Genomic DNA, 25,978 nt, shown 5'->3' on the forward strand with positions numbered 1-25,978 from the left:
AGGGAGACCTATATATAATTATAGTGACTAATGCTTTGTACAGATTTTTACCAAGTTTTGTGGAGCAAAGGGAGGAGTCTTTGCTGGGGAGTTGGTCTACTTGTCAGAGTGGAGAACATCTAAGGGAAAGCTGAAAGGACGCTTAAAGTTTAGAAGGGCAGCTCAGGTGATAGGACAAGTGTGGGCCCTCTGCTGATGATAGGAAAGTGACTAGAAGGTAGAAGGTACAGCGTCTTGGAATGGTTGAGAATCACACAAGCTTGAGTCAAAGAGGAGGAGCTGCCTCCAAAGAGTTTGGTAAACTGCTAAAGGTTTCTAAAAGGAAATATCATAACCAAGTTTATATTTTTGAAGGGTGGTTCTGTCAACGTGTGAAAGGTGGACTGGAGGCCAGCCCCAGAAGATTTCTCATGAATCCATGAATCCAGTTCTTGGCATAAGAGCAAGACTCTTTCACTGCTTATTCCTGGCTATCCCCTATCCCTGGATTTGCAGCCTTAGGAGATGAAGATTTTAAATGGTGGAGTGACGACTTTCTAAAAGCTTGTGTCCAAAATAAACTGTGGCATTACTAGGCTGCGTCATTCTTCCCATTTAAGGCATTCTGTGGACCCTCCACAGGTTAGCAGAACCATATGTGTGCATTGCAATGAACTTATGAGTACAAAGCACTCAGGATACCAATAAATTAGAATCAAGGTCCTCCCAGCTAGCGCCTTCCCTTCTACCACAGTTATGTCTCCAGACAGGGCACAGGGCATGACAATATTTTCTCAAGGATTCTGTGAATATGATTTTAGCCAAGCAAAAAAGTAATGAGCCCATAGCACATAGCAGGCCTGTTGGAGCAGCCTTTATTAGGGCAAGACACAGAACGAGGAGGAGCAAGTGTGGGAATACCCCATTGTGAGGCAATACAACGCCATCTAGCAGAGCCATATGCCTAAATCAGGAGAGTGACCTTGACCTTTAAGATGTGGGCCTTTAAGTGGCATGAGTCAGGAAATGCCAGCTTCTGTTGACGTGATTAGGAGTGAGGACACTGAGCTCCACATCAACTTCTTTCTGCTTCCTGGACCCAATTCCAGTGTGTGTGGGGAAGGGGCTTTTCCCACACACCAGTAGGGTGTCCAAAAACTCAATTCTGGTGCTATCTGCCTGGAGACAGCACCAGCTTCCCCGGGTTAGGTGCTCTGTCCAGCAAGACTGCCCTCCACCCCCACCCCCACTCCAGAGTCTGGTCAAGATCCCCAGGCTGTTGTCTGTGCTTCTGACCCACTGGCTGCAGAGCAGAGGTTCTAACAGCCTCCCCCTTAGAGTCAGTTAATTTGCTTGAATGACTCACAGGACTCTGGAGAACATTTACTTACCAGTTTAAGAAAGGACACTGTAAAGGATACAAGTTAATAGCCAGTTGAAGAGATATATATGTGAAGATCCCAAATAAAGGAGCTTCTATTCTCATGGAGCTTTGGGGTCTGGCTTGGTGGCATGTGGAAGCTCTCTTGGACAAACAAGCAGGATGCAAGTGAAAGAGACAGCAAAATGCCCTTTTTGTGAGTTTTCGTGAGGGCTTCATTGCATAGTCATGGTGGACTAAATCATTGGCCATTGCCTGATTCAACCTCAAACCCCTCTGCCCTCTGCCCTCTCCCCTCCCAGAGCTTGAGGTTTGGGGGCTGAGTGTTCCCACCCTCTATGCACTTGGTTAGTTCCCCTGGCAACCAACTCCTACCCTTGGGTGGGGTCTAGAAGACCATTAACATAACAAGACACTCATTCGAAATCTGTGGCTCTGAAGCATTTTTCTGGAACTGTGGATGAAGACCAAATGTATCTGAGAGTTATATAGTGGTCATCTGAATGAGCAAATATATATTTCTGACAACTCATTATATCACAAATACAGCTAGGAAATAGGCTCTGGGATCGGAGCCTTTGATTCAGACTTTACCTGAGTTATAGGACAAACCTAAGGCTCCCAAAGAAGCCCTGACAAAAATGGGTGGGCTGACCACTGCAACCTCCATCACCCTAAGCTCTCTGCCCATTTCTTTCCACATAGATTTCCCTGCTTAGCCTGCTGGGTTTGGTCTCCCATATATGCTTGTCACTGTTTCTAAAACTGCCTGTGCTTTGCATATAGCACATCTTATAACCCCAATGTTCCATGGCCTCCCCAGGCGGGGCATAGGAATTGTTACAGATTGGGTTTGCTCCTCTCACTTCTGGTTCCCTCTGCAACAAAGAATTGAAAGGCAGAGACACAGTAGCAAAGCAGAGCAGAAGTTTTACTGGAGTACGCTCCAAGCGGGGGTAGCGGGCCAGAGTCGAGGCAGACAAGGCCTTGACCCCCTAGGAGGGAGGCCTATATATTGCATTCTGGCTAGGAGGCGCCTCTTTACTGACAAGGTGCAGTTATTTGATCCACAGGGCTTTCCATGCAGTCGTTGCTCTCAGTGAGCGTGTCCTTTCCCCATGATGAGCTGTGATCTGGGCGGTCCTTAGATCTGTTGGATTGTGCTGCTGTTGGGATCTTGCTGGGAAGGAAGTTCTCTCCCTGCAAAGCTGTTGTTGTCTTCACATGGGACCCCCTACCTGGGCCTTATTTAGCCTTTCCAGCTGTTCATGTCTATCTTTCTACCTAATATTCCAAACAGTCCCAGAGATATTTTGTTCACAGGGGGAAAATGCCTCTCTGGTCTTCCTTAGGAAAATGAGGAGAAGCAGTATTGTCTCACTTAATCCAGGATTTCTGTCCACCTGATCTGAACTCTTCACTGTCCTGGTTTCCCTGAAAAGAACTAGGCTAAGCAGTTGAGTTCAGAAGAGACTAAGTGATCTTGGATATACAGAAAGTGAAGTTTTATCAGGGCTTAGCTCACATGTCAATACAGTTTCCCAATTTCCATGGACTTTAAACTTATTTCAGCCTGAAAATAGGGTGGATAGCTTGGGAGAGGGAGGGAAAGTAAAGGGAACAGCATTCATTGAGCAGCTGCTGTGCGGTACATGCCTGAATGCAAAGGCAAATATGGAAATGTCACTCTCCAATGCTTTCAGTCTAGTCAGGGAGACAGACCATCAGACAAAAAGCCATGTGACAAGGGCACAAAGTTCCCAGGAAGTGGTCCAGAGTCAGCAGGGCCACTCTGTCATTTTTCTTTTTTCCATTTATCTAGGGACACTGACGGAGTTTGAGAAAGGAGGTAATAATCTGAGCTCGATCTTGACAAAAAGAGGAAGTTAACAAAAAGAAGAGCCCTGCATGTGCCAAAGTGATGGGGCCTTAGAGCACAGGAGGTAAGCAGAGACTCACTGCGGGTAGTGGCTGGGAGAAATTGTGGGTAAAACTGCAATATTTCCAGAATCTCTCACCTGGCCTTAGTGCATCTCCATATCAGTAGGTGTTCCCAAGGGGTGGAGGGTAGTAGTCCATCTCCATATCAGTAGGTGATTATGTGGGGGTGAGGTGGAGAGCAAGCAGGCACCTGGACCAGAGAGGTATTTTGGCTTCTTTGCAGCCAGGTCACCAGAGACACAGGTGAGCAGCAGTAGACAACTGCTTGTAAGTAATAAATGAGTTTGTCCCACTTTATTTCTCCCTTTGACTTCAAAAGTTATTTGCACTGGGCTGGGAACATATTTTTCCCCCAGAGTTACACCTGGCATAGTTGGCAGGATCTCTGAACCTGAAATCTGTCTTTATGGGTGTGACGTTTGGGTGGGCTGCCCCTAGATATGGTGGGGAGATACCCAGAATCCCCCCTGTGGATGGTGGAGAGGCCCCATTGGCTGTTGCAGTGGGGGGTGATGACTCACCCTTCCCTCTGACAGTGGTGGATGATGCAGCTTCTCCTAGTAACCCCGCATCTGTAGGGTTTCCACTTGGGGAGCCCCTAGTGGGGAATTGGTCTAGGGTGGGCCCTTCCCCAATTCTGGGGAGACACTGGAAGCTGTGGAATTAGCCCTCTGTGAGATAGAAGACTGCTTAGAGGCCCTGAGTGGCCATGTGGTGGCTGGGACTGTGGGATGTTTGTTTCTTGAGATATTGGAAAGGGTCATTAAGGAGACACACATCAGTGTTGCTTGGAGGAGCTGGGCAATGACCTATGGGATGCCTTAAGAGAAATGGTTATTGAGAAGACAGGTTGTGCAGCAGTGAGGGAGGAGGCAGCAGGAGAATCCGTGTTGCAGGAGGCATGGGAGAGGGGGAGGAAGGAGGGGTGCCTTCAACCCCGGAGATGGTGGAGGAGACGTCAGGGAAGGATGAGGGGTTGGGGCCAAGGGTGGAGCTGTTGCCAAGGCCACCACCTGAGGCACAGGCCTCTCTGGTATTAAAGGCCCACCCAATTGTAATTACGAAAATAAAAACAACAGCCATGGGCTCCACAGGGAGAGGAGCAGCCCCCTCCCCAGGTTGTGGAGCACTCTGAGCTCCACCCCTATACCAAGGATGAGCTGGTGGGCATGAGCATCTGGTTTTGGCAGAAGCCATCAGAATCTCTGCCTGCATGGCTTTTGTGTCTTTGGGATATGGGGGTGCAAAACATTGTTATGTCGGGTTCTGAAATGCATAGACTGCTTCCCTGATGACTCACCCTTCCCTCTGGCAGTGGTGGCACAGTGCCTGTCATACCCCAAGGAATCATGTGCTTTTGGATTCGCTGACAACAGCCATCAGGACAGTTTAGCCTAATTAGGATGATTTACCATAGTTACCCACTAGCTGGAAAAATGTATGCAGAACTCCAGCAGGTGTTATGGGAATTGAACATGAAAAATATCATCTGTAATATGGACCCTCAGGCCCCAATGAGGAGTTGTTCACCATGGGAATGAGAAATGGTGCTCCATATAGCTCCCCATCTCTCTTTGGGTCCCTAGGGACTATTCTTGCCACCCCCCACCCCACTTTAGGAAATCTGTGGGAGGTTGAAACAGTAAGAGCACAGAAGCAAGTATGAGCTATGACTGAAAGGAGAGGTGCAAAGGGCCCTGTGAAGTCTCGAGGACCTAGATGTGAGTTGATTTGATAAAGGCCGGGTAGTGAAAGAAAAACTTGATGGGCAGTCCAATAGGATCTTGTTAGAACTGTGGCACCAATTAGAGCCAGAGCAGCAGTTCTAGCCTCTGAGGTCCAGGACACAGAAGCTGGAGGCAAAGCCCCATATCCAGCATGTGTCCCTGCAAGACTTCCTGGGGGATGGCACTCAGGCTCTGCCTGGGCCCTTGCCCCGACAGGCGGATCATTTGGCATTGCAGTTCGACTGAGGGAGGGGTCAAGGCCCCTGCCCTGGGGGACGAGGTGGGGACTGGAGGCCACATGTAGAATTAGCAATCCATTGGTCCCCCATGAGTGTACAATGTGTCCTAGTGCTGGTGGACAGAGGGGCTGAATGTTCTCTGATTTATGGCAACTTTTTATGAGCATTTTCCTGGGACCCCTGCTGTGATAGATGGCTATTGGAGTGAAGAAAGTGCAAATCCCATTGGGGATAAGGCTTCTACCTCCCAAAGGAGTATACCATGTACATTTCTCTCACCCCTGAATATATTTTGGGGGTGGATATGCTGCAGGGCCTGTGGTTACAGACCACTGCAGGTGAGTTCAGACTGAGGGTAAGTGTGGTAAAGGCAGTTCTGAGGGGACATGCTAAGCATCCACCTGTAGCTCTGACAAATACTAAGCAATAGAAATTGCCTGGGGGACACAGGGAAATTGGAGAAACTCTGTAGGAGTTGGAGAAGGTGGGCATCATAAAGCCCACTCATAGTCCTTTTAATTCCCCAGTGTGGAATTTGATTCTCCTGGTGTATAACTGTGGATTACAGGGAATTGAATTAAGTCTTACCCCCTTTGCATGCTGCTGTCCCTTCTATAGCAGCCCTTGTGGATACCCTCAGTCATGAACTAGAGCAGTCTTAGTTCATGGGCTGTACAGAACAAGGTGGGGGCTGGATTTGGCCGGCAGTATGTAGTTGGCTGGTCCCTGATCTAGACTATCCTGAAACAAATATGTAAGTCTTCATTGCCCCTCAACATTCTGGTTTCTTAAAGATATTTGAGTGAAGAATTTGAAAATTTGTTTTCAGAAAGAAAACCTGAAAATTGATTTCAGATCTGATTTTTGTTTGCTTGCCTCTCCTGCTTCCCTGAGACTCCCCATGGCCTTGGCCATTGTCCCCAGGAAAGGCACCAATCAGAAGGAAGTCCATTTTGGTTTCTTAGAGCTCCTTCCAGTGTTGAATCCCTGCAGGCTGCTCCAACCAATGCAGCAAAGCCCAAACCCTATAAACCCTGGAAGCCTAGGCAGGATGCAAAACTCCAGTCTCGGCCAAAGGCCAGAGTGAGAAAGGAGGGGGCCACAGGAGACCCTAAGTCCCAGCAGGGCCAGTCAGATCCTTGTCAAGACTGAATAGGGGCCACACATCCAGGTTCTAGAGCTGTTGTGTGGTCAACTCAGACTCTCATTTTTGCAGGGTTTCTTTGGAAGGCCTGGGTTCATTTCAGGAAGGCTTGACTTCATTCATTCTCCATAGTCAGTCCCAGAGCCCACGCTGTGGTGTTCACTCATCTACAGTACATCTTCCTCCTTCCCTGTGCAAACAGAGCCAAGAGTCTTAATGGTCCTCAGAGCAAACATTTGTGCACCCCCTCACCTTGAGAGAGTCTGTAGTAATGTCTAGGTGTCATAAAGGATGGACAAGGAACTTGAGGGAGGCACCTCACTTTGTCTCCTAGAATCCCCAGGATTACTTTCAGAGCTTCATGTGCATTCACTTTAGTACTTTATGCTATTTATGATGCCACTAATCCAGAAAGGGCCCCTTAGGAAACTTAAATAGTGGAAGATACAGATTGGATAATGCCAGATCAGTATCCTTACTCAGATAAGGGTTTTTAAGATAAGGATTTTCTACAGAAAGCTTTACCCTTGAAACTTCAGTAGCTGGGCAATGTCTTGATCTCTGTGTGGGATCATGAACCCACAGGTAGCCATTGAACTGAAGTAGAACCTGCTTAAGCCCTGAAGTCTCTTCATGGCTTAGTTTATAATTTCTAGAAGAATAAAATATGGACAGGTTCTGTTTCCTCTTTTTTTGTGTGATATTTCCTTAATGAACCAATACACTTTTGCACAAGCTCTGTAAGTACCCTGCTTCAGGGAATAGAAAGACATAGACTCCCTTTCATAGAAATTGTAATAACAGTAGCTGCCATTTTGAGGACTATGTCCAGAGTAGGTAAGTGTCCATACATGTTCATTCAGTCTGCCCAACAACCCTGTGAGGTAGGAATTAGGATATCTGCCTTACAGATGATGAAGTGAGGCTCAGAGAGGGAAATTAATCTTCCCAAGTTTACACAGCTAGCAAGTAGTGCAGCTAGAGGCAAGCTAGATCCATCACATTCTGGAATCCTCACTGTTACCCACTGTGCTATACTTGTATTGGTCTTATTTTCACAGAATGCAAACAGCTAGGAGTCAGGGCCACATGCTGTTCCTCAGCTCTCTGAAAACTGAAGTTGCAGTTTGAGGTGGCTAGCCCTACCTGACTAGCATTCAGAATCCTCTATTGCAAGGCAGCTTAGCTCAAAGCAGTTGTGTTTTGCTAATGAAGTCTGAGCGTTCATGAAGAAGGAGAATGAATCCCTGTGTCCTCAAAAGCTCATTTCTCTGTGCTCCAGAGAAGAGTCAAAACTATTTTCTAAGAATTTGGACCTAGCTTGACAGTAATGTGTCTTATTTAAGAGCACTGTCTTTGGAGTTTGATCTATATTTAGGGTATGTCTCTAAATCCTTCTGTGACTTGGTTTTCTCATCTGTAAAATGGCAATAATTATGCCTGTCTGTATTGGAAACCCTGTGGGGTGTCTTCTAATTACAATGGCTCCCTGAATATATCCCCAAACATGCACACACACATACACACACACACAGACACACATGCACATACACAGAGCCCTCAGCTGCTTTGTTTGGGTTATCAGTCAGGGTGGGGGCCAGGGCATATCCAACTTAAACCAGGCCAAGCATACTCTTTCTCCCAGCATTCTAGATTTGAAATTGAGAAAAATCTATTACTTTCTAGATTGATCTTGAACTTGGGGCTCAGGGGTGGTCACATATCCTACAACATATGGTTTGAGAAACAGAGGAAGATGGTCATCAGAGAAAGAAAAATGAAGTGGCTGTGAGAGAGAAGCAGAGGTTACACCCTTGCTTCTTTATACTCTCTTCCACCCTTTGGCGGTTGGAGTCCTGACAAATGCCTCACAGCCTTGTTAGGATTAAAATGTTAGGATGTCTGTAAAGATCTTAGCCTGAAATCAAGCAAGTGCCCAATAAAGTGCATTTACGAATTGTTACTTGCTTGGCTCACATCTGGGAGGGAGCATCTCTTCAGGCAGGGGTCTTGTTAAGCTTTTTAGTCACAAGACAAAATTAAGTTTCTTTAGGTGTTATAGACCAACAAGGCTTAAATGTCTGTTTAACTGGAAGCACAAAATAGCTGCACCCCAAGTTACATCTAGGGAAGATGATCACATACCAAGAAGTGGGGAACCCTTCAAGGGTTGCTGATTCATTCTTGAGCAGGCCGGGAGTCAAGTTAAATGCCAATGGAATTCCCTTTGGTGGGCCTGGGGGAGCCATGTGACAGTTGGTTTCCACTTCAAGTTTGTTGTCTCTTATGCCAACATGGGTGTTGTAGAATGTTAATTTATTTATCCTTCTCTGTAACAGCAAGCCCACCTTGTTTGTACCACATCCCCAGCATTTAGCTCAAGGCATGGCACATAGGAGAGCAAAAAATTGTTTTCAAAAAACTGGATGCGATTTTAAATTCACTAATATTAGTACTTGCCCACTGTCAAACATCCAGGAAGTAGCCACGCAGATGGATTCCAGTGGAGGTTTATCTAGCTCCAAAGCCATGTGCTTTTGGATGTTAGGGCCTTTATAGAGCTTCCACCTTGACAACTAAAGGACCCCACTCTGGGTCCTATTCAGACCCATCCTCAACTCTGTGCTCTAAAATCCCTCCTACTCTCCTACTCTTCTCTATGCCCCACTCTTCCCTTCAGTAAACACTCCATTCATTTATTACTCTCTTTACTATGTGTTCATTTACTAATTATTTGAACAGAATAGACACCCATAATTGAGCATGGAAGACAAAAGATAAATAAGACCTCTCCTCTATCCTGGCCATCAGGATATTCACAGGAAAGAAACATAAAAATAATGATAATAATAATTAACTACAATGTAGTGTGCTAAGTGCTACAACCAGACAGATACAAAAAGTCACCTCTCTCAGGGGCAGGGATTGAGGACAGTTTTGGAGGTGGCATTCATGCTGAGCATTGTTAGACACAGCAGAGAAAGAAAGGGAAAAGGGATTCCAAGTTCAATGAACAGCCTGAACTGGACTATGCAAGCATGAAGTACTTAGCAAGGGGCAGCAACCAGAGACCCCCACGTGCCTGGGTGGTTGGGAACTAAGAGATGAGGAGCAAGGGAGGGGACAGGGGAGCAGGCTGGGTCCCCAGTGCCAAGGCTCTGAAGTCCTCTTTCAACTCTGAGCAACCCAAGGGACAAACTATGTGTTTAGGGCACCAGCAAAATAGGGCACCCAAAATAAAATCAAAGGAGAGGATAGCTAAAAAGAAACAACTTTAATTTCAACATACCTTTGAGTTTTACGCAATTTCAAAAAATACTTTTTGGATTTTTAGCATTTTTTTGGAATTATATATGGAGAACATCACTCTAATCTTTACAGGGTCTGTAAAGGTTTCTGTTATAGAAATTGGACATGAACCAATCTCAGCTTTGGAATAGGTAGAATTGAGTTAAGAAAAGTTGCAAAATTGCTTTATGAATAACCTATCACTGGACCTCTAGGATACTACCCAAGGATATTAGCAATTTATGAGGTCAGTTATTTGCCCAAAGGACCTCAATTTGGTAACTTCAAGAACTGTGACAAATGAAATATAACAGGGAGGGCCTTTTCTTGTAGTCCCAGAATTAGGAACCAGGACCCCTGGTGAAACACCAAGTACTCCACTTTTTAAAGAGAAGTCAACCATTTTCCCAGGACCTTATTAATAGGCTGCAGACTGGTCCTGCCATTCCCAACCAGCCCCGTCTTCCTTATCTTACATTAAGACCTCTTACAAAACGCAGTGTTCATGGCCCAAAGTTATACATGCCTACCCCCAGCCTGCTGCCATTGGCAAGGGAAGAGGGCATATTAGTCCCCAAACCAAGGGGAGTGTGTGTTTCAGAGAATCACTCATCCAGGTTAGGAGGGCCTACAAGAAGGGGGAAGTGAAATCTCACTCCCCAGCTGGTTGGTTCCTGCAGTGCCACCCCACTCCCATCACAGTGCAACGTGTAAGAGATCCTGGAGGAGCTTAACATGTACATCGGGAGTGTGAGTCCTCCGAAGTGAAGGTGGACAAGATGAAGTGGAATGCTTTGCCAGGAAAACTACATATACAGGCAAAGACCACCACACCTGCCTCAGTGCCCATCAGTAGAGAGAATCAGACCAAGCCATAAGGAGACTAAGGTCACCACCTTACCACCAGCAGGTGACCTAGGAGCATCCTTGCTGGCTGTCCTACTACCTCTCCCTACCCTCAATGCCAGAGGCACCAGGGCCTGGAACAGGGGGCCATGGGGAGAGAGCAGACTGTGCCTTTGCTAGCTAGCATCTAGTTCCTAGATCATAATTTCTACAAGACATATTCCTCATGCACAGCATGTGCCTGGTCCATATAAGACATTTAATATTTGTGTTGAAAAAATGAATGAGTGAATGAAAGTACATAATAAAAGTACCCACCCCGCCCCATCTTTTTTCTTACTCACTCACTGCTTTCCTGGTTTAGGGGTCACATTTGTCATTCAGAGGAGAGTATTCCTTTGGCTCAGGGATTTGCTTAGGTAGTAATGGATCATTACCGCAGGGTACATGTGATGTGTGTTCTCTAGAAATGTCAGTTCCTGGGTGGGGCTTAAGCACTCACAGTCTCTAGTCCCACCTCAGCCTTGCATTCCAGCTCAGTAGGCAGAAGGGCATACATTTCAGCTGTTCTCAGCCCTGCTGTGGTTTTACTGAAGACTTCCAACAGCAACATGAAGTTGGGAAGCTTCCTTCTCCTGGTGATCCTCATCACCTTCACCGTGGAGGTACAGGAGCTTCTGGCTGCAGTGAGACCACAGCAACTTTTGGGTGAGTCCAGGCAGAAGACAGTCCTGTTCTTTGAATGAGGGAGTTGTTAAAAATGAATCATCAGGGCCCAGTGTGTGCAGGGGGCTGAGGGGAAGAAAGAGAAGGAAAGTTATTCCAGTCTAGGAGCCATTTCAGGGACCCTTCTTGACTGCAGAATCTCTCTCCAGCTGCCTTCACTTCCCACTTCCTTTCCCTGGGTCACCCCTCCATCTGCACTGTCTATTCATTCCCCTTTGTTGCCTCATCAGCCACCCTCCATCTCCTCAGCATCTCTCTCTCCATCTGTTTCTTTGTCTACTGTTACAGGTAGGATGGATCACCTAGAGAAAATATTTGCTTAATCTTGTTAAACATGAATCATCTTGATCTCCTCTTTCCCTTTTACCACCAACATTCCTGAAGGAGTAATCTTAATTTTCTGCCCTTGCTGCCCCATAATTCCTCATTCCTTAATCCCTCGAAGACTGATCATGGTCATTCCAGCGCCCACCAGTCTCCTGAAACTGCTGTCTCAGATCCTAGTCACAAATCTCTTAACTCTTCTCTGAAGCCAGTTTTTAATCTGTAGCATCTGACATTGTTCACCACTCCATCAATCCTCAGAGTTCTCTCCTGAATTATCTTCACTGTATCTTCTTCTCCCTAAATATTATTGAATTCAACTCTTACTCCTCTTTCTTCTTTGCTCTCCTCCCTCACATTAAATGGGTTCCAGATACCATCCATTCTTTGAAATTGTTTCTTGCATATGTTCCTTCCTGTCCACTCCCAATTGCCACACTGTATTACCCTCTGCTTGGGCCAACTCAGTGGTTTCCTAACAGCTCTTCCTGACCCTCTCTTCCTTCTGAAGTTTGCTTGCTTGCTGAATCTTGTCCATTCTATGCTCTCACACCAGAATAATCTTCTTAACCAAACTGCAATCATAGCCCTCTCTTGGCCTACCAAATGAAACCCAAACTCCTTGGGTCCTCAAGATCTGCCTTGTCTACTTCCCCTGCTTAATTTCTAACCATTCCCTAATACTTACCTGGCCTTCCATGTGCCATTTCTCTTGTATCTCTTGTGTTTCAGGCTGAGGAGTGAGGAGATGAGGTGCATTTGGTGCTAAATTTAAGGAGGTGCTCACTCTCGGGATTGGGCTGGTGCCTCCTTAAACTGTGGACCCTAGGCGCCTCACTCACTGCCCCTAGTCCTGGCCCCATTGCATTTTTGCCTTGTGAAATTTTGCTAGTAATTCTTTCTCTTCTTTCAAGACTCTACCACCCCTCTCAGTTGTGCCTTCAAAAGATTTCTGTATTTCACAACTCAGTGTTTCTGACTAACCTAGTTGGAAGTAATGACTTCTTTCCTCAGAGCCCCTTTAAGCCATTTGGATATACCTCTCTTGGGACACTTGTCACATCCTTCTTTGTTTTTAGCGATTTAAACAAAAGTCTTATCTCCATTGTTAGAATCTTAGCTGCCTTATGGTAATGACCCTGCCTTACATCTGAATAATTGATCTCTATACTTTGTACATAGTAAGAAATCAACAGATGTAATGTGTAACCAAACTGCTGTGAGTGGAGACAAGAAGTCTTCAACGTTCTCACCATAAATCAACAAGAGCGAATAGAAGTAGGGAGGGATCGAATTAATTTCCTCTGAGGTCTGCAAGTATACTGTAGACATCCCACCAGGCCCCCTTTTTTCACCCTCAGACATTGCTAATCATCATAGCATCCTTGTCTTTGAGCCTGAACAGGGCTTGCCAGGCTCCTCAGCACTGCTTCAGATACCCATCTCTATTCACTGGAGCTGACCCTGGAGAATAAACTTCATTTCCCCTGTTGGACCCAAGGGCTCCATTTTACTTATAAGGAGACAAGCCCAGAGAGGTCCAGAGACAGAATCAGGTAGAGAAACTCCTGATAATAGCTGAGTAGCCACAGCACACATTAATCCAGAGCTCTTTATATATTTTTCTAGAAGCTGCTGTAGGGTGTTGACCAGCTTCTTGGACTTAACCTCACTGGGCCTCAAAGATTAACTTCTAGGCTCTGGGCACCTGTTGTGCTTCCACTCAGGTCAGGAGTGACTCTTCAAAATTTGGTGATATGCTCTTCCCCTCAGGGTCAGTTTCACCATGTGGGATGGCAGCAGGAGCTTGGCTTAGGGGCCAAGCAGGTCTGGGCTGAACTCCACTTCTATACCCACTAGTGGGCATGTCACCTCTTTGTGCCCCAGCTGCCACACCAACAAAATGGAGCTAGGCAGACTCACTGCACAGCATGCAAGACACCTTTGATGGCATTTGGTAAACGTGAGTCTCCCCTTCTCTGCCCGTCCCAGCAGAGGAAGGAAGTGAGAACATTTAAGTGGGCTTCTTTGCACTTCCTTTCCATAAACACAATTACCCTTTTCTTTAAAGTAGGCCTTACTGTATTGCAGTTATGTAAATGCATTGTTTTTAAATGAAACATGTAAGATATTAAGTATTTTTCTGTGAGTAATGACTTGTAAATTACATTATTTATTAACCTAAAGAAAAAAAAATTGGCTCCTTAATCAAGGGCTGTCCTCTTCAGTGCCTGCGTCTAAAGCATGGTGGTTTTTCACTGGTCTGTTCTCACGTAGGCATCTGTGCCAACATCTGCAGTGGTGACTGGGATTGTGATCCAGGACAGCACTGCATCAGCAACGGGTGTGGTTATGATTGTGTCTCAGACTAAATACAGGTAAAAACATCAGGCCCTGCCTGCTTCCTCAAACTTCGTCCAAGCTAGGCAGGCTGTGTACTTACCCCTGATGGGACTCTCCAGAAATGGGTGGGACAGAAGCTTGTTTCTCTGTGGCCTTTCCCTTTCCAACTACCCATCTCAAGAAAAAGAAGCATCTATCACAGGATGATGGTTTCCAAACCTTTAAAATAATTTCATTACTCAGCATATCCTGGAGAGAAATTCGACTATTTGAGCAAATAGAAGATGTAAATCACTCACAATTCTCCATCCCCAAATGGTATCTGCTTAACATTTTGGTGCATGTTTTACACATACACATACATAAATACATAATATATACATTAAAATGAGATAATCTTGTAGCTATTTTGATTTCTTGATTACTTCACTTAGAAGTAACTAATGAGCAACTTTTAATATCAACACTGATGCTACTATACCATCATCTTTAATAGTTTTATGGAAGTCCACCCATGCTCATATATTTGGGAACCTCCATTAATATAAGTTTCATGTATTTGTTATTTTTTTATATTATTAATATAGCTGTAATGAATACTAAATTGGTGTACATGCCCCCCTTATCTTCCCTGGGATAAATTTAAAGAGGTATAATTGATGACCAAAGCGTAAGGCTCATTTTAAGCTTTTGGTACACATTTTCATGTTGACCTATGTGAACCCCTTTTCTGTAAAAATATGTCAGGGTCCTCACATGATAATTTCTTTATTTTCAGAAGCCACTAAGTGAAACACAAAAAGCATAAGTAGGAGCTACTGTGGTTCAGTTTTGGTTATAAATTAAGTGGTATTAAACCAACAGAACCAATATATACATTTAAAATAACCCATTTGTATTGAGAACATATTGTTTGTCCTATCCACCCACAATTCTTGGGATGCTTTCAGCTTTGCTAGCTCCTTGCAGATGCTTATTGATTCCGAAAACTGGGAACTGTCACTTCTCAACTGCATTCTGTAGGTCCAGAGCCCCAGAACAGCAGGTCTCATGCACAACATCTGTGTCCATTTCTCTGCTGAGGAATTGTCTTAAGATCATCTTTCTCTAATAATAATTGTTCATCCCTCCCTAGAGTTCCTAGCTTCAAGATGTGACTGGAGATCCTGCCCAGGAAGACAGATGAAAATGGTGGCCTGTGTATGGAGATTACAAGGGATGTGGTGGGGAAGTAAAAAGAGTTGGGTCTTTTAATAAATCATCATTGTTAAAAGTACCCACACTATTAGTTATTTGGTGGGGAGTGATGTGGAGAAGGAAATGGGGGAGAGAGACACTCATTGAGCACTTGCTATGCAACGAGGACTGTGATATATTTTCCACAAGCGTCATCTAATTTATCTTTACAATAACCTTGAGACTATGTATATTATCACAATCATTTTACATATGAGGTTTGGAAAAATAAAATAATTTGCTTAGTGGTGTAGCAAATAAGTGTCAGGGCCTTTGATCCCACATCAAACTCCAAGACCTTATGCATTATAGCATAATAGCTGGAAGCTCCAGCTCTGAATTTCAAACCGAGGCCCTCTACACAATGGTATGAGCTTCAGTAAGTGTCCTAACCTTTCTGTGCTTCTGTTTCCTCATCTGTACAACAGTACATACTTCATAGAGCTGCAAGGGTAAAATATGTTAGTTCATGTAATGTGCTTGGCATAGAACCTGATGCAGAAAACATTCATTGAATGTCAACTACAATTATTATTATTATTATTATTATTATTATCATTATTATTATTATTATTAATTAGATGGACTGATGACCCTTAGTCTTAATTCTTGAAGACTCCAGATCAGAATCTAAGGCCTAACCTCCTTCCTATCCTCTCCTAGTTCAGCTCAATACTGAAAGCCAGGCTGTCTCTTCTGATTTTTCCCATTGCAAAATGTGGGAGGTAATAGACTATAATTTATTGTCTATGTTCTTCAGATTGCTAACTTAAGATCCAACCAGCCGGGCAGTAGTGTGATTTCAGCTGATTTACTGCCTGTATGGATGCTGACAAACCAAACTCCTTATAACTGCTCTCTTTAAACTAGTTAAATTTTAAAAGGGGAAAATTATAACATCTACTTCATTTGGAAGCTAAGATTTATAAATTTTACAATTTACAAAGCATTTTCACAAACATCCCTTTGACTTTCACATTAACTAACAGATGGCAAGTAGGGGGCTCTGAATAAAAATAGTAAATTCATTCATTCTGTCAACACATATTGTGGGGTGCTTGCCATGTCCCAGGTGCTGTGTTAGCACTGGGGCTACAACAGTGAGCCAGACAGAGAGGGTCTGTGCCTTCATGCAGCTCACATTCTAGAGGGAAAAAAAGATAATAAACAAGTAAAGAAAGAAGGTAACTACACATTATGGTAAATGTTGTGAAGGAAATAAATAAGGACACATATGATGTGAATTAGAATTGGGGGTGGGTGAGTAAAGTAAAGCCTACTTTAGTAAGGATGATCCAGATTGCTAAGGTGATAAAAATGAAGTCTTGACAGGGTTCCAAAACATCAAAGAAATTCCAGGGTAAGGCTCCAGATCACCTTGTGCAGAATTTATAAAAGGGAATGGCTGCAAAGTGGCTTAGCATCCCTTAATCTCCCTCAGTCACTTTAAGATTATAAAAATATTGAGACTGAGGATGTGTGAGATTTTTGTGGGAGTGCTTTTGGCAAGTTGTCAGTTTCCACGGTTTGAAGGTTACCATCTACCACAAGCTGATGCAGAGGCCCTTCAAGAACTTTTATGTACTTCTTTTAGTTCATGATCACTACAAGGTAGGAATGTTCATTTCCATGGAGATACCCCACTGCCACCAGCATGGGTATGTTCCATTAGAATTCAATAGATTGGTATTGGTCTATTTTATATCTGGGCTATTTGGTGTTGAATAAAACTATATGAAGGTCATCCATATTGCAACCTAAGATGAGCCACACCAAACCCAGATTCTTTCCACAGCCTCTTCTACAACACCTCCACTATAGTGATGATCAGGTCTCACACATCCTTCTAGGCCAGTGTGTCAGACACAAATACTTTTGGACTTACACTCTTATTGTGATCATCGCTACAGCAACCAGTTTATTTTAGGCATCTACTCGCTTTGCACAAGGTACCTTGTCAGAGCCTTGCCTTGGACTTGTACCCTAGTACACCACACCTCTCGTTTCTGCCTCAAGGCTTCTTTGACTATGCAACAAGAGTCTCCTGAAGGAACCACCACACACTGACTCATGCTTAACGCAGAAGCACTGGAGAATTAAAGCTTGGTGGGGCACTGCTTGACAATAGGGGTCAAAGTCTTGACAGATATACGTTTCCGCTTCCATTTCCCAGGAGTGATGTTCTGAGAACGTTCTATAAGACTTCTCAGAAAGTCTTGAGTATTGAGCACTCACTTACCCCCTGCAATGGCAAATTCAAATGCATGCAATTGTATTGATTTTCCTTTCTTCCCATGCACTCCTGAATAAGTCACTCACATAACCTCCTCTGAGGCTCTGCTTTAGGAGAATTCAAACTAAAACATTAGTGACTATGTCTCAGCTCCCAATCTTCTCTGAGCAAGTACTTGAATATCACACACACACACATAACATACATCCCCCAAATAAGCTGTAATAATACAAGCATTAATGAAATCTACATTCAAACAAAAAATGTGTTTCTCCCCAAAGAAACACAAAGTCTTCAGAGAACTAGCCCTTCTAAAGCATAACCCCAATTATCATTGCTGAACGGAGAGGTGTTTTATTCTCAGGATAAAACATGTACATTCAGGTGACTTCAGTGTTTTCCTAAAAGCCATGGATGAGAATTTGCCTTGACCTCTTGGGTGACAAAACTTTTCACAGCTTTTAAAATGTCTATTTTCTTCTCTAGCTTCTTGCTTTTTAAGGTTCCAGGAAATCTTGGGGTGTCCAATCACAACCAGGTCACTCTCTGGTAGGTTGTATTTTATACGGTTCAGTTTGCACTCCCAAACTACTTTTCTTGCGTGGTAAGGTGTCTCAAGACCTTCAGGAGGCTTCACAGACAGCTGCAAGGAATGCTAGGAATACCTTTATTCAGGGTGGTTTTGTACCTGGAAAAAAAAAAGTAGGGCTCTAATAAGACGTGAGAATACAGGGACATCGTAGATCTAGCAGTTTCTGTCACTGTCACTGCCACTCACAATGGCCCGCTCCAGCTCCAGCGTGAATCTGTTAACACTACAACTTAACAGGAATGTCAGCCCTGCCCAAGAAAAAACTGGGAGAGCGAGTCTCCACTTTTCAATCAGGACTCAAGGGCAAGTGGGTGGCGAAAACGTCTCTAAGCTAATTTCTGATAAGTATTTCTAGGGCGTAAGTCTCCCGAAGGACGCCAAGGTTTTGGAACGCGACCAGCATCAGGCTTTCGTTAAAAAGAAGCATTTCCGGGGCTGGGCTGCGGGCCGGGGGATGCCCCGGAAGTACAACCTTGGTGTCCTACGTAGGAAAGATGGCGGCGGTGCAGGTCGCTGGCTGTCTACCCGGCAGGCCGCCGCCGGATCCGCCGCCTGAGCAGAATAATGGGTTCCGCCGCTTGTCCGCCAGGCTCTGCGCCCTGCGCCCGGATGGCAGCAGCTCCGCCCGCACCGAGATCCACCTGCTCTTCGACCAGCTCATCTCCGAGAACTACAGCGAGGGCGGCGGCGTGGCCCCGGAGGTAGGCGGCGCGCCGAGTCGGGAGGAGCCTGGCAGCGCCTGTTGGCACCGGCCCCACCCTTCGGAGACCCTAGCGGGTAACTCCGTCTGTCTAACCCGCCCTTCCCACGCCCGCTTCACCTTACTTAGTTCCAGGTGCGTTTGCTTCCTCCGACCGTGGCACATTCTCTGCCCCCCCTTTATCCGGAAGTCCCTGCAGTGTTGGCAAAGTCCCATCTTTTTAAACCCTGCTTGATGACTTCTGCTCTGATAACACTGCAGGTGGCTTCTCTGGTACCACCTTCCCGTTCCCCAGCTCACTATCTGCATCCAAAACACTTTGTATCTAAAATTCACTACTATTTATTGAGTACATGGTGCCCAGGCCACGTACTGTACTTCAGCGTGCACGGGTCCAGGAATCTTAGAATATGGGTATTAGTAGGTCTGTTTCACTGATAAAGATACTGAGGCTTATAAAGATCCAATGTCATAATAACGGCAAAAGGCAGAGCTAGAATTGGGAATTGGAACCTAATTCTGTCGCAAAGGCCCTGCCATTTTCTGCACCTACATGCTGGCTCCCCCCATCCTTTCTCTTTACAAGTACTTTGAGCGGTACTATTCATACACAGAAGGCCTTGAATACTACTTGCTGAATTCCTTTAGCTCTTGATCCAGCCATGTCACTGCCTTCTCGTCCTCACAGGCACTTCAAACTTGACAGTTCCTAAAAATGGGTGCATTATTTCTGTACACACATTCCATCTCCAACCTGTCCCACCCCACAACACACACAAACGTGCAGTCCACCAAGTCACATAGACACTAGCTCTTCCCCTTTCCTTCCTCCCAGATCTTATCCAGTCCAGAATCCTCAGGTTTTCTCTTGTAAGTATTCTTCAGTCCATCCCTTCTCTGTTCCTATTGCTAATGCCTCAGGCAAGATAACTCTTTCCTGGACGATTCCACTCGTCTCCTCCAACTTCTCTCCTGCTTCCAGTACAGCCCTTCTCCAAACCGTTCTTTGTTCTGCTAGAGTGGTCTTTTCTTTAGCGGGGGAAAAAAAAAATCTGGTAAGAAAAGTGAAACTTTGATTTGAGATTTTCAGTACATACTGGTAAATGGTCAAAGCAAGTCAACGTACAGAAAAAGTCATACAGTATGAGACCAATATAAGGTGGGGAGGTTTTAAAACTATGTATGTATGTTTATACATGCAAAGAGTTCACAACAATGTATGGAAGAGTTTACAACATAACGGTAGTTATGTCACTAGAGGGCATAGTGGAATTAAGGGAGTAGTCCAGGACTTTTTATTTGTATAATTTGATACTTTTGCACCAAAAATATGTTCCTTTCCAGTCAGTCCTCCTTTTGTGCCTTGTGTGCAGTCATTTAAAATTTGCCGTTCCTCCTGCTGGTATTTCATAGGTCTTTGCACACTCCATTTCCTTTGCTGGCAGTATCTTCCAGTGCCTTGTGTGCCTGGGAGATTTTTACTTATCCTTCACATGATTCCAGATTCTGCCTAAAAATCACCTCCACAAGACCACTCTGAATATAACATACCCACAGACTATGCGCTTAATTCTTGCAGCACTTAATTCACTTTAATTATGTGTACTTCTGTCTCCCTCACTAGACTAGGAGTTCAGGAATATGTTCTCCTTTGGAGCCCAAAGACCTAGTAGCACACTAGGTGCTCAGTCTTTTAATTCAATAAACATCAATGGATGAATGAATAGCGTGATAGTGCAAATAGGTTCCTCTCTTTTTTTTTAGAATTCTCTAATTTTACATTAAATTCATACAAGTGTCATTTCTGATTTTCCAAGTGACATTGAAAATCACATTTGCTTTTGGTATTTTTAACTTCAGTGTGTGCTTTTTTATTCTGGGGGCCTTGTTTGGTTGTTTAATTGTACTGTCTACATTAGTAAGAGACACTGGAGTCTTTAGCTCCACAAAAACTGTATTGATTCTTTTTTACCACGTCCTGTTTTTGTGCTGTCATTTCATTTTTTTCCTACTTACTGTTTCAAATTTCATCTTCTTGAGTGTGGACGCTCATGTTTATTTTGTTTATTGTGTTTGGCAGTGGAGAGGGGGTGTCTTCACTTGACTGACAGGCATATTTTCATTGTTTTTTTTTTTGGTAGGATGTCAGCACTCTTCTTGTCCATGCTTGCCGACTGGTGCCTCTTAATCAGAATCATCTTGTCAGCAAAGTGTCTCAGCTTATCCACCATTTACTCAACAGATTGCAGGTAATCATGTATATAACTTTAGAATTCAGATCATGAATTTTGAGAATAAGTACCTTTGAACACTGCATCTGTGGAAGGTGTAATAGGCCAGTCTTTTGAGAAGCTATAGAAAAAGCAAATACTTTACCATGAATGACATTAAAACATATATGTCTGCCGAAAACATATTCTGCATTATCTAGAAGTTTGTTCTTTAGAGGTATTCCTTTCTGTTTGTTCAAGAAAGCAGTATCCTTCATGCCCCCAGGTCTTATAATTTTCCTGGAATTTGATTTGACCAAACAAGATATATCTAAGAATAAATTGAAATAATTCCCTTACCCCTTTCCTACCATTATTTTTCCCCTTTCCCAAAGCTACCATTTTTGGGGTCTACTTTTGATCTTCATAAAACTAAGAAGTAGCTTGGGAACAAGGAGACACTTATTTAGTATAAAAAGACCCCTGTTATTTATATCAATGTCTGTACTATAGCTCTCCTCTGACAAGAACCTTTTCCAATTTATTAAATAAATCTAGTATCTTTTTAAGAACAGTTCAAAAATTGAGGCTGTTACCATAAAGTACCACATGAGTATGTGAATGTAATTAGCAAAACATCAATCAACATTGGGCAGTCGAGGATGTTTTTGGCTACAAGAAACAGAAAAGACAACTTAAAATAGCTAAAAAAAAAAAAAAATTATCTCATGTCACAAGCCCCAAGGAGGGCAGCTCTAGCGGAACTTAATAATAAGAGGCCTACTGGCATCTTTCCATTCTGCTATCCTCAGTGTATGGATTCTCCTCAGCTAACATCTCTCACAGTCATAAGATAGCTGCCTCAATTTAGGCATCCCATGCAAAGTAAATCAACACCCAGCAGAAGCAAAAGAACTATTTGCTTTGTGTCTCTTTTATTTAAGAATGGGGAAACTTGTCCCACAGACCCTGCAGTGGGCCTTCCCTGGTGCCTGGCTAGGGAGACCTTGGTCATGTAAGAACTCCTCTCTACTAGTCTTATCAGGGGAATGTTATTAGCATGAGTGGCTTAAACCAGGGGTTTCAACTTTGCACATTAGAATCACTTGGAGGGCTTAAGCTCCCCAGATGATTCCAGTGCACAGCTTAACCCTTATGTCAGGGGTTTTCCACCTTTGCAGTATTAATAGTTTGGGTGGGAGCTTGTTGTGGGGCTGTCCTGTGCATTTCAGGATCTTCAGCAGAATTTTTGGCCTTTATCCACCAGATGCCTGTAGCATGTCTCCAGTTGCGACAATCAAAAATGTCCACAGATACTGCCAACTGTATCCTGGGGAAAACGGTGGTCCCTAGTAGAGAACCACCATCTTAAACTAATTAGGATTTATTATCAGGTCTCATGTTGGAGAGGTGGGCAACCAAATAAAATCAGTACTCTGCCAGCAAGGGAAGAGATGACGAATGCTGGTAGGTAACCAGCAATGTCTGCTGCATGTGACTTCTAAATGAAATTAGTCTAGTTTCAAGTTTAGAATTTTGTAAACTGATGTAGTGGCTTCTGAGTACCTTCTGAATATATACTCAGGTATATCATTCTTGTAGCACTGGCAATTGAAAAAGTTCCTGATCACTTATGGCACCTACAGCCCCTAACCAGTTTTCTAACATTTGATGACAGTTTATCTCAGTTGACCATTAATTCATACTTGGATTAGCCTACTGTGTCCCCACGAGATTATGGACTACTTGAAGACAGGGATATGCCAGCTTTTCCTGCTATATTCTCCACTTCATGGTAGACACATAGTAGTATTTATAGTAGCATTTAGCAGACATATTTATTCACAATTATTGAGTATTTACTGTGTATAAGGCAATTTAGTTGAAATAAGAAATAAGGATTGAGTCCTACATATCTGTGGATTTACAGCTGCCAGTGTCTGGTAGTTCAAGGAAAAGTTACAAGGACTGCCAGGTTCTACTTAGAGTGGAGGGAGTAAAGGGGAAGAAGGGAGCAAGGCCTTGGGCAAGGAGGAGGCTGTTTTGATTGAACTTTGAAGGTCATTATAGCCTATCTTTTTGACAGACAAAAAAATGGACAAATGCACTCTCTCCCTTACACAGCTTGATTCAGATGAGCATACGCGTCTGAAAAGGATAAAAATATTGTTTTAGAAGTAAGATCTTAAATATTTTTTCCTCTATTGAAAGGTGATTGTTGATGAACAAAACCTGGATTTTCTGTTGGCATATACTATTTCCGCTATTCAGCGGTGCAGTTCTTGGACACACATGGAAATTCTTCAAGCCCTTGCAGCTCTGGTTTATGGCAATGGCTCAAAATGTCAAAAGGTAGTTTTTCTTTCCTTTGTTCTGTCTTTGCTTTGAAAGACTCTGAACCAACAGGTTTTGTCCTGCCATTAATTAGATGTGTAACCTTGAGCAACTCTTACCCTCTCTGAGCCTGGTTTCCTCTAATGTAAAATAGTTCCTCTGAAGATAAAGTGAGGTAATGCTTGTGAAATGCTTGGCACTTGGTAAATACTAACCTTATTGCTATCATTACCCTTCAGCATCAGTGAAGATGAGGGAGCTTCAGCAACTACCTAGGCTGGGAATGATGATGCTTACTGTTGGTTTTTGGCATCTTTGCCTATCTGAAAGATTTACCTAGTAGCTAGTCTTTTTGTACTTAACTGCCATTTAGTTAAAAAAAAGAAATCTGTCTCTAAGAGCAATATTTTCCTGGAACCTTTCAATCAACATTGCTGTAATTTTGTTTTAGTACCTCCCAGACTTGCTAGGCAAGAGTGGACTCTTGATGAAGTTGAGTGACTTGGCTCAGTCTGACCCTGAAGTTAGGAGAGCTGCAATACATTGTATGGCAAACCTGTGTCTCAGGTATGTGGATCCAGTCCAATTTCCCAGTTGTAATAAGACAGGGCCTCTTCTGGGCCCTTCGTTGGTGGTTCAGCGTGTCTGAAGCTAGAGCCAACTTAGAAAAATAGATTACTCTGCATTTTCCATGTTCTTTGCTAATAATATTGTCTTATGTGGCTTATCTTTAATTTTACTATTGCTTATAAAGAAAGCTTAGAAGGAAGTGAAGGAAAAAATAGACTAGGACCTTATCCCTAAAGTATGGTAAAAGTGATATATGGGCAGTATGTCAAGTTTTCTTTTCTACTTGCATAGATTCTAACTATATATATTAAGTGTTCTAGAAGGATCTTTTCAAATAAGTTTAAGCTATCATGAGATTTGTCTGTCAAAGCCAATTTCTTCTAAGAAAATGGAATCAATCCCAGCTGCCCAGTCTAGATTCATGGAACAGAAAATGAGCAGTGCAGACTTGAACAGATGTAATGTTGTCCAGTTGCTAGGGTTGCTATGCAATTCTAGCTTGACAGGACCTGTCCTGCATTCTTTCCCTCTAGGAGCTCAAAAGCAGAACTAAAAAGGATTTCTCTTTCTCCATACTTCTTTCACTGTAAATTTCTGTAACTTTTTCCTGTGGAAACCATTCTTCCTTCCTTCTTTTCACTCCAGCCTTGTGCCTGTCCCACAGCAGTAATTAATTAACTGAAATGCACATACCTCCAGAATACACTTTCATTCAAGGGTATATTCCAACTCCATTATAGTCTGCATTACTGCTATTTTTAATTCTTGTTCTTTTGCAAACCCTATTTCAAAGGAGACTGAGTTTGAGTTGCTCTCTCTGTGTGTTTTAGTGTGCCAGGTCAGCCGTACTTGGAGGAGCCCTACCAAAATATCTGCTTCCAAGCTTTCTTGACCATGTTACAGTCTCCAAAATCATCTGATATGGATGATATCACATTCTGTATGGTAGGTGAACTCCCACTAACCTTGTGGATATTACAGATGTGTCTGGAAGCAGCAATAGAACAGAAGCTGAGACTGAACAGTTTAATTTGGTTGCTGCATTAGTTTTTCCTAGAGATACAGGCATAAGTGGAATGTTTATAATCAAAAAAGACTGAACTTACATCTTTCATGTTTAAATTATAAGAAACTGTTTTTGTTTATTTTGCTCTTAGTTTTGTTTTGCAGTTCGAGGTTTTTAAAGAAACTGTTTTCCCCCCTCCTGACTATAAAAGCAATACAGTTACAGACTAGTGACTGTCTTTTAGATGGAAGAGAATGGAGTGGTTTTCAACAATATCTGCAACATTTTGTATCTTAAAAAATCTGATGAAAATATGATAAGTTGTTAGCATGTTTTAAATTCAGAGTGACACATTTCAAAGATTACAGATGGTGAAAGTTTTTCATGGTCTCCTGCTCAGATATAACCCTGGCTATTTGTTCTACATATCCCAGATTTTTTAAATATATTGATGAGCATATTTATAATTTTTAAATGGTATTGTATTAAACAAGCTGTTTCACAACTTTCTCTTCTTTTAAAACTTAACATCTCTTGGACATCTTTTCAGTACCTATTAATGTACCTTATGCTTCCTAACTACTGTAGTTAAGAGATCTGGGCAAGTTCCTTAACTTCCTGAGCCTCTGTATTCCTCATCTCTGAAATGCAACAACTGACATAACTATTCTTATGGTGGTCTTGTGAGGAGTATATGAAATAAAGCATTTAAAGTGCTTGGCAAAGCACTTCCTGTTATTGTTGAGTTTCACACATAGCAGTTAGCTTTTTATATAATTGCAATAATTAATGGAAATCCAATTTTTTTCAATGTTTCCACTATTTCAAACAAAGCTACAGTTTACATCTTTTCCAGGTGGGGAGTATTTTCTTAAGGACAAAATTCTAGAAATGAGATTACTGAGTCAAAAGAATCAATATTGATCAAAATTTCTCTCCAGAAACCTGCTCCCAGATACATTCCTTTGCCTTTAAGAGCTGCTGAAGTTACTATAGATATTCCCCTCTTCTGATCTCTGCCACCACTCTTTTTCATTCCTGCTGCATACTTTCCATTAAACATCTCGTTTTTCTTGTTCTTTATTTGTATGTATTGATTATAAACATGTATCGTATGACCACTCTTATTCACTAAGAGCACTATTCTAGAAAAGAATAA

General features: G+C 43.1%; 1 protein-coding gene and 1 long non-coding RNA gene across 3 annotated transcripts in view; both read left to right on the top strand.

Annotated features, from left to right (window-relative positions):
- The first annotated feature begins 375 nt into the window (after window positions 1-375).
- On the top strand, window positions 376-15,214 carry LOC140849084 (uncharacterized). Its single transcript, XR_012130624.1, has 4 exons — window positions 376-621; window positions 3,183-3,303; window positions 13,873-13,973; window positions 15,074-15,214. It is a non-coding gene; the product is annotated as an uncharacterized lncRNA (long non-coding RNA).
- A 3,258-nt stretch (window positions 15,215-18,472) lies between these two features.
- Window positions 18,473-25,978, top strand: part of HEATR6 (HEAT repeat containing 6) — a 37,982-nt gene continuing 30,476 nt past the window's right edge. Inside the window, exons 1-5 of one of the 2 annotated variants that reach the window (XM_037015472.2) lie at window positions 18,473-18,700; window positions 20,841-20,948; window positions 23,121-23,261; window positions 23,695-23,810; window positions 24,644-24,758. In XM_037015472.2, the coding sequence (XP_036871367.1) occupies window positions 18,494-18,700; window positions 20,841-20,948; window positions 23,121-23,261; window positions 23,695-23,810; window positions 24,644-24,758 (687 nt within the window). In that variant the 5' untranslated portion in view covers window positions 18,473-18,493. Of the gene's footprint in view, window positions 18,835-20,840; window positions 20,949-23,120; window positions 23,262-23,694; window positions 23,811-24,643; window positions 24,759-25,978 lie in introns of both variants that reach the window. The other variant, XM_037015473.2, reaches the window with a different exon arrangement.

The sequence above is a fragment of the Manis javanica genome, chromosome 4 (genome assembly GCF_040802235.1).
Source record: "Manis javanica isolate MJ-LG chromosome 4, MJ_LKY, whole genome shotgun sequence".
Taxonomy (NCBI): domain Eukaryota; kingdom Metazoa; phylum Chordata; class Mammalia; order Pholidota; family Manidae; genus Manis; species Manis javanica.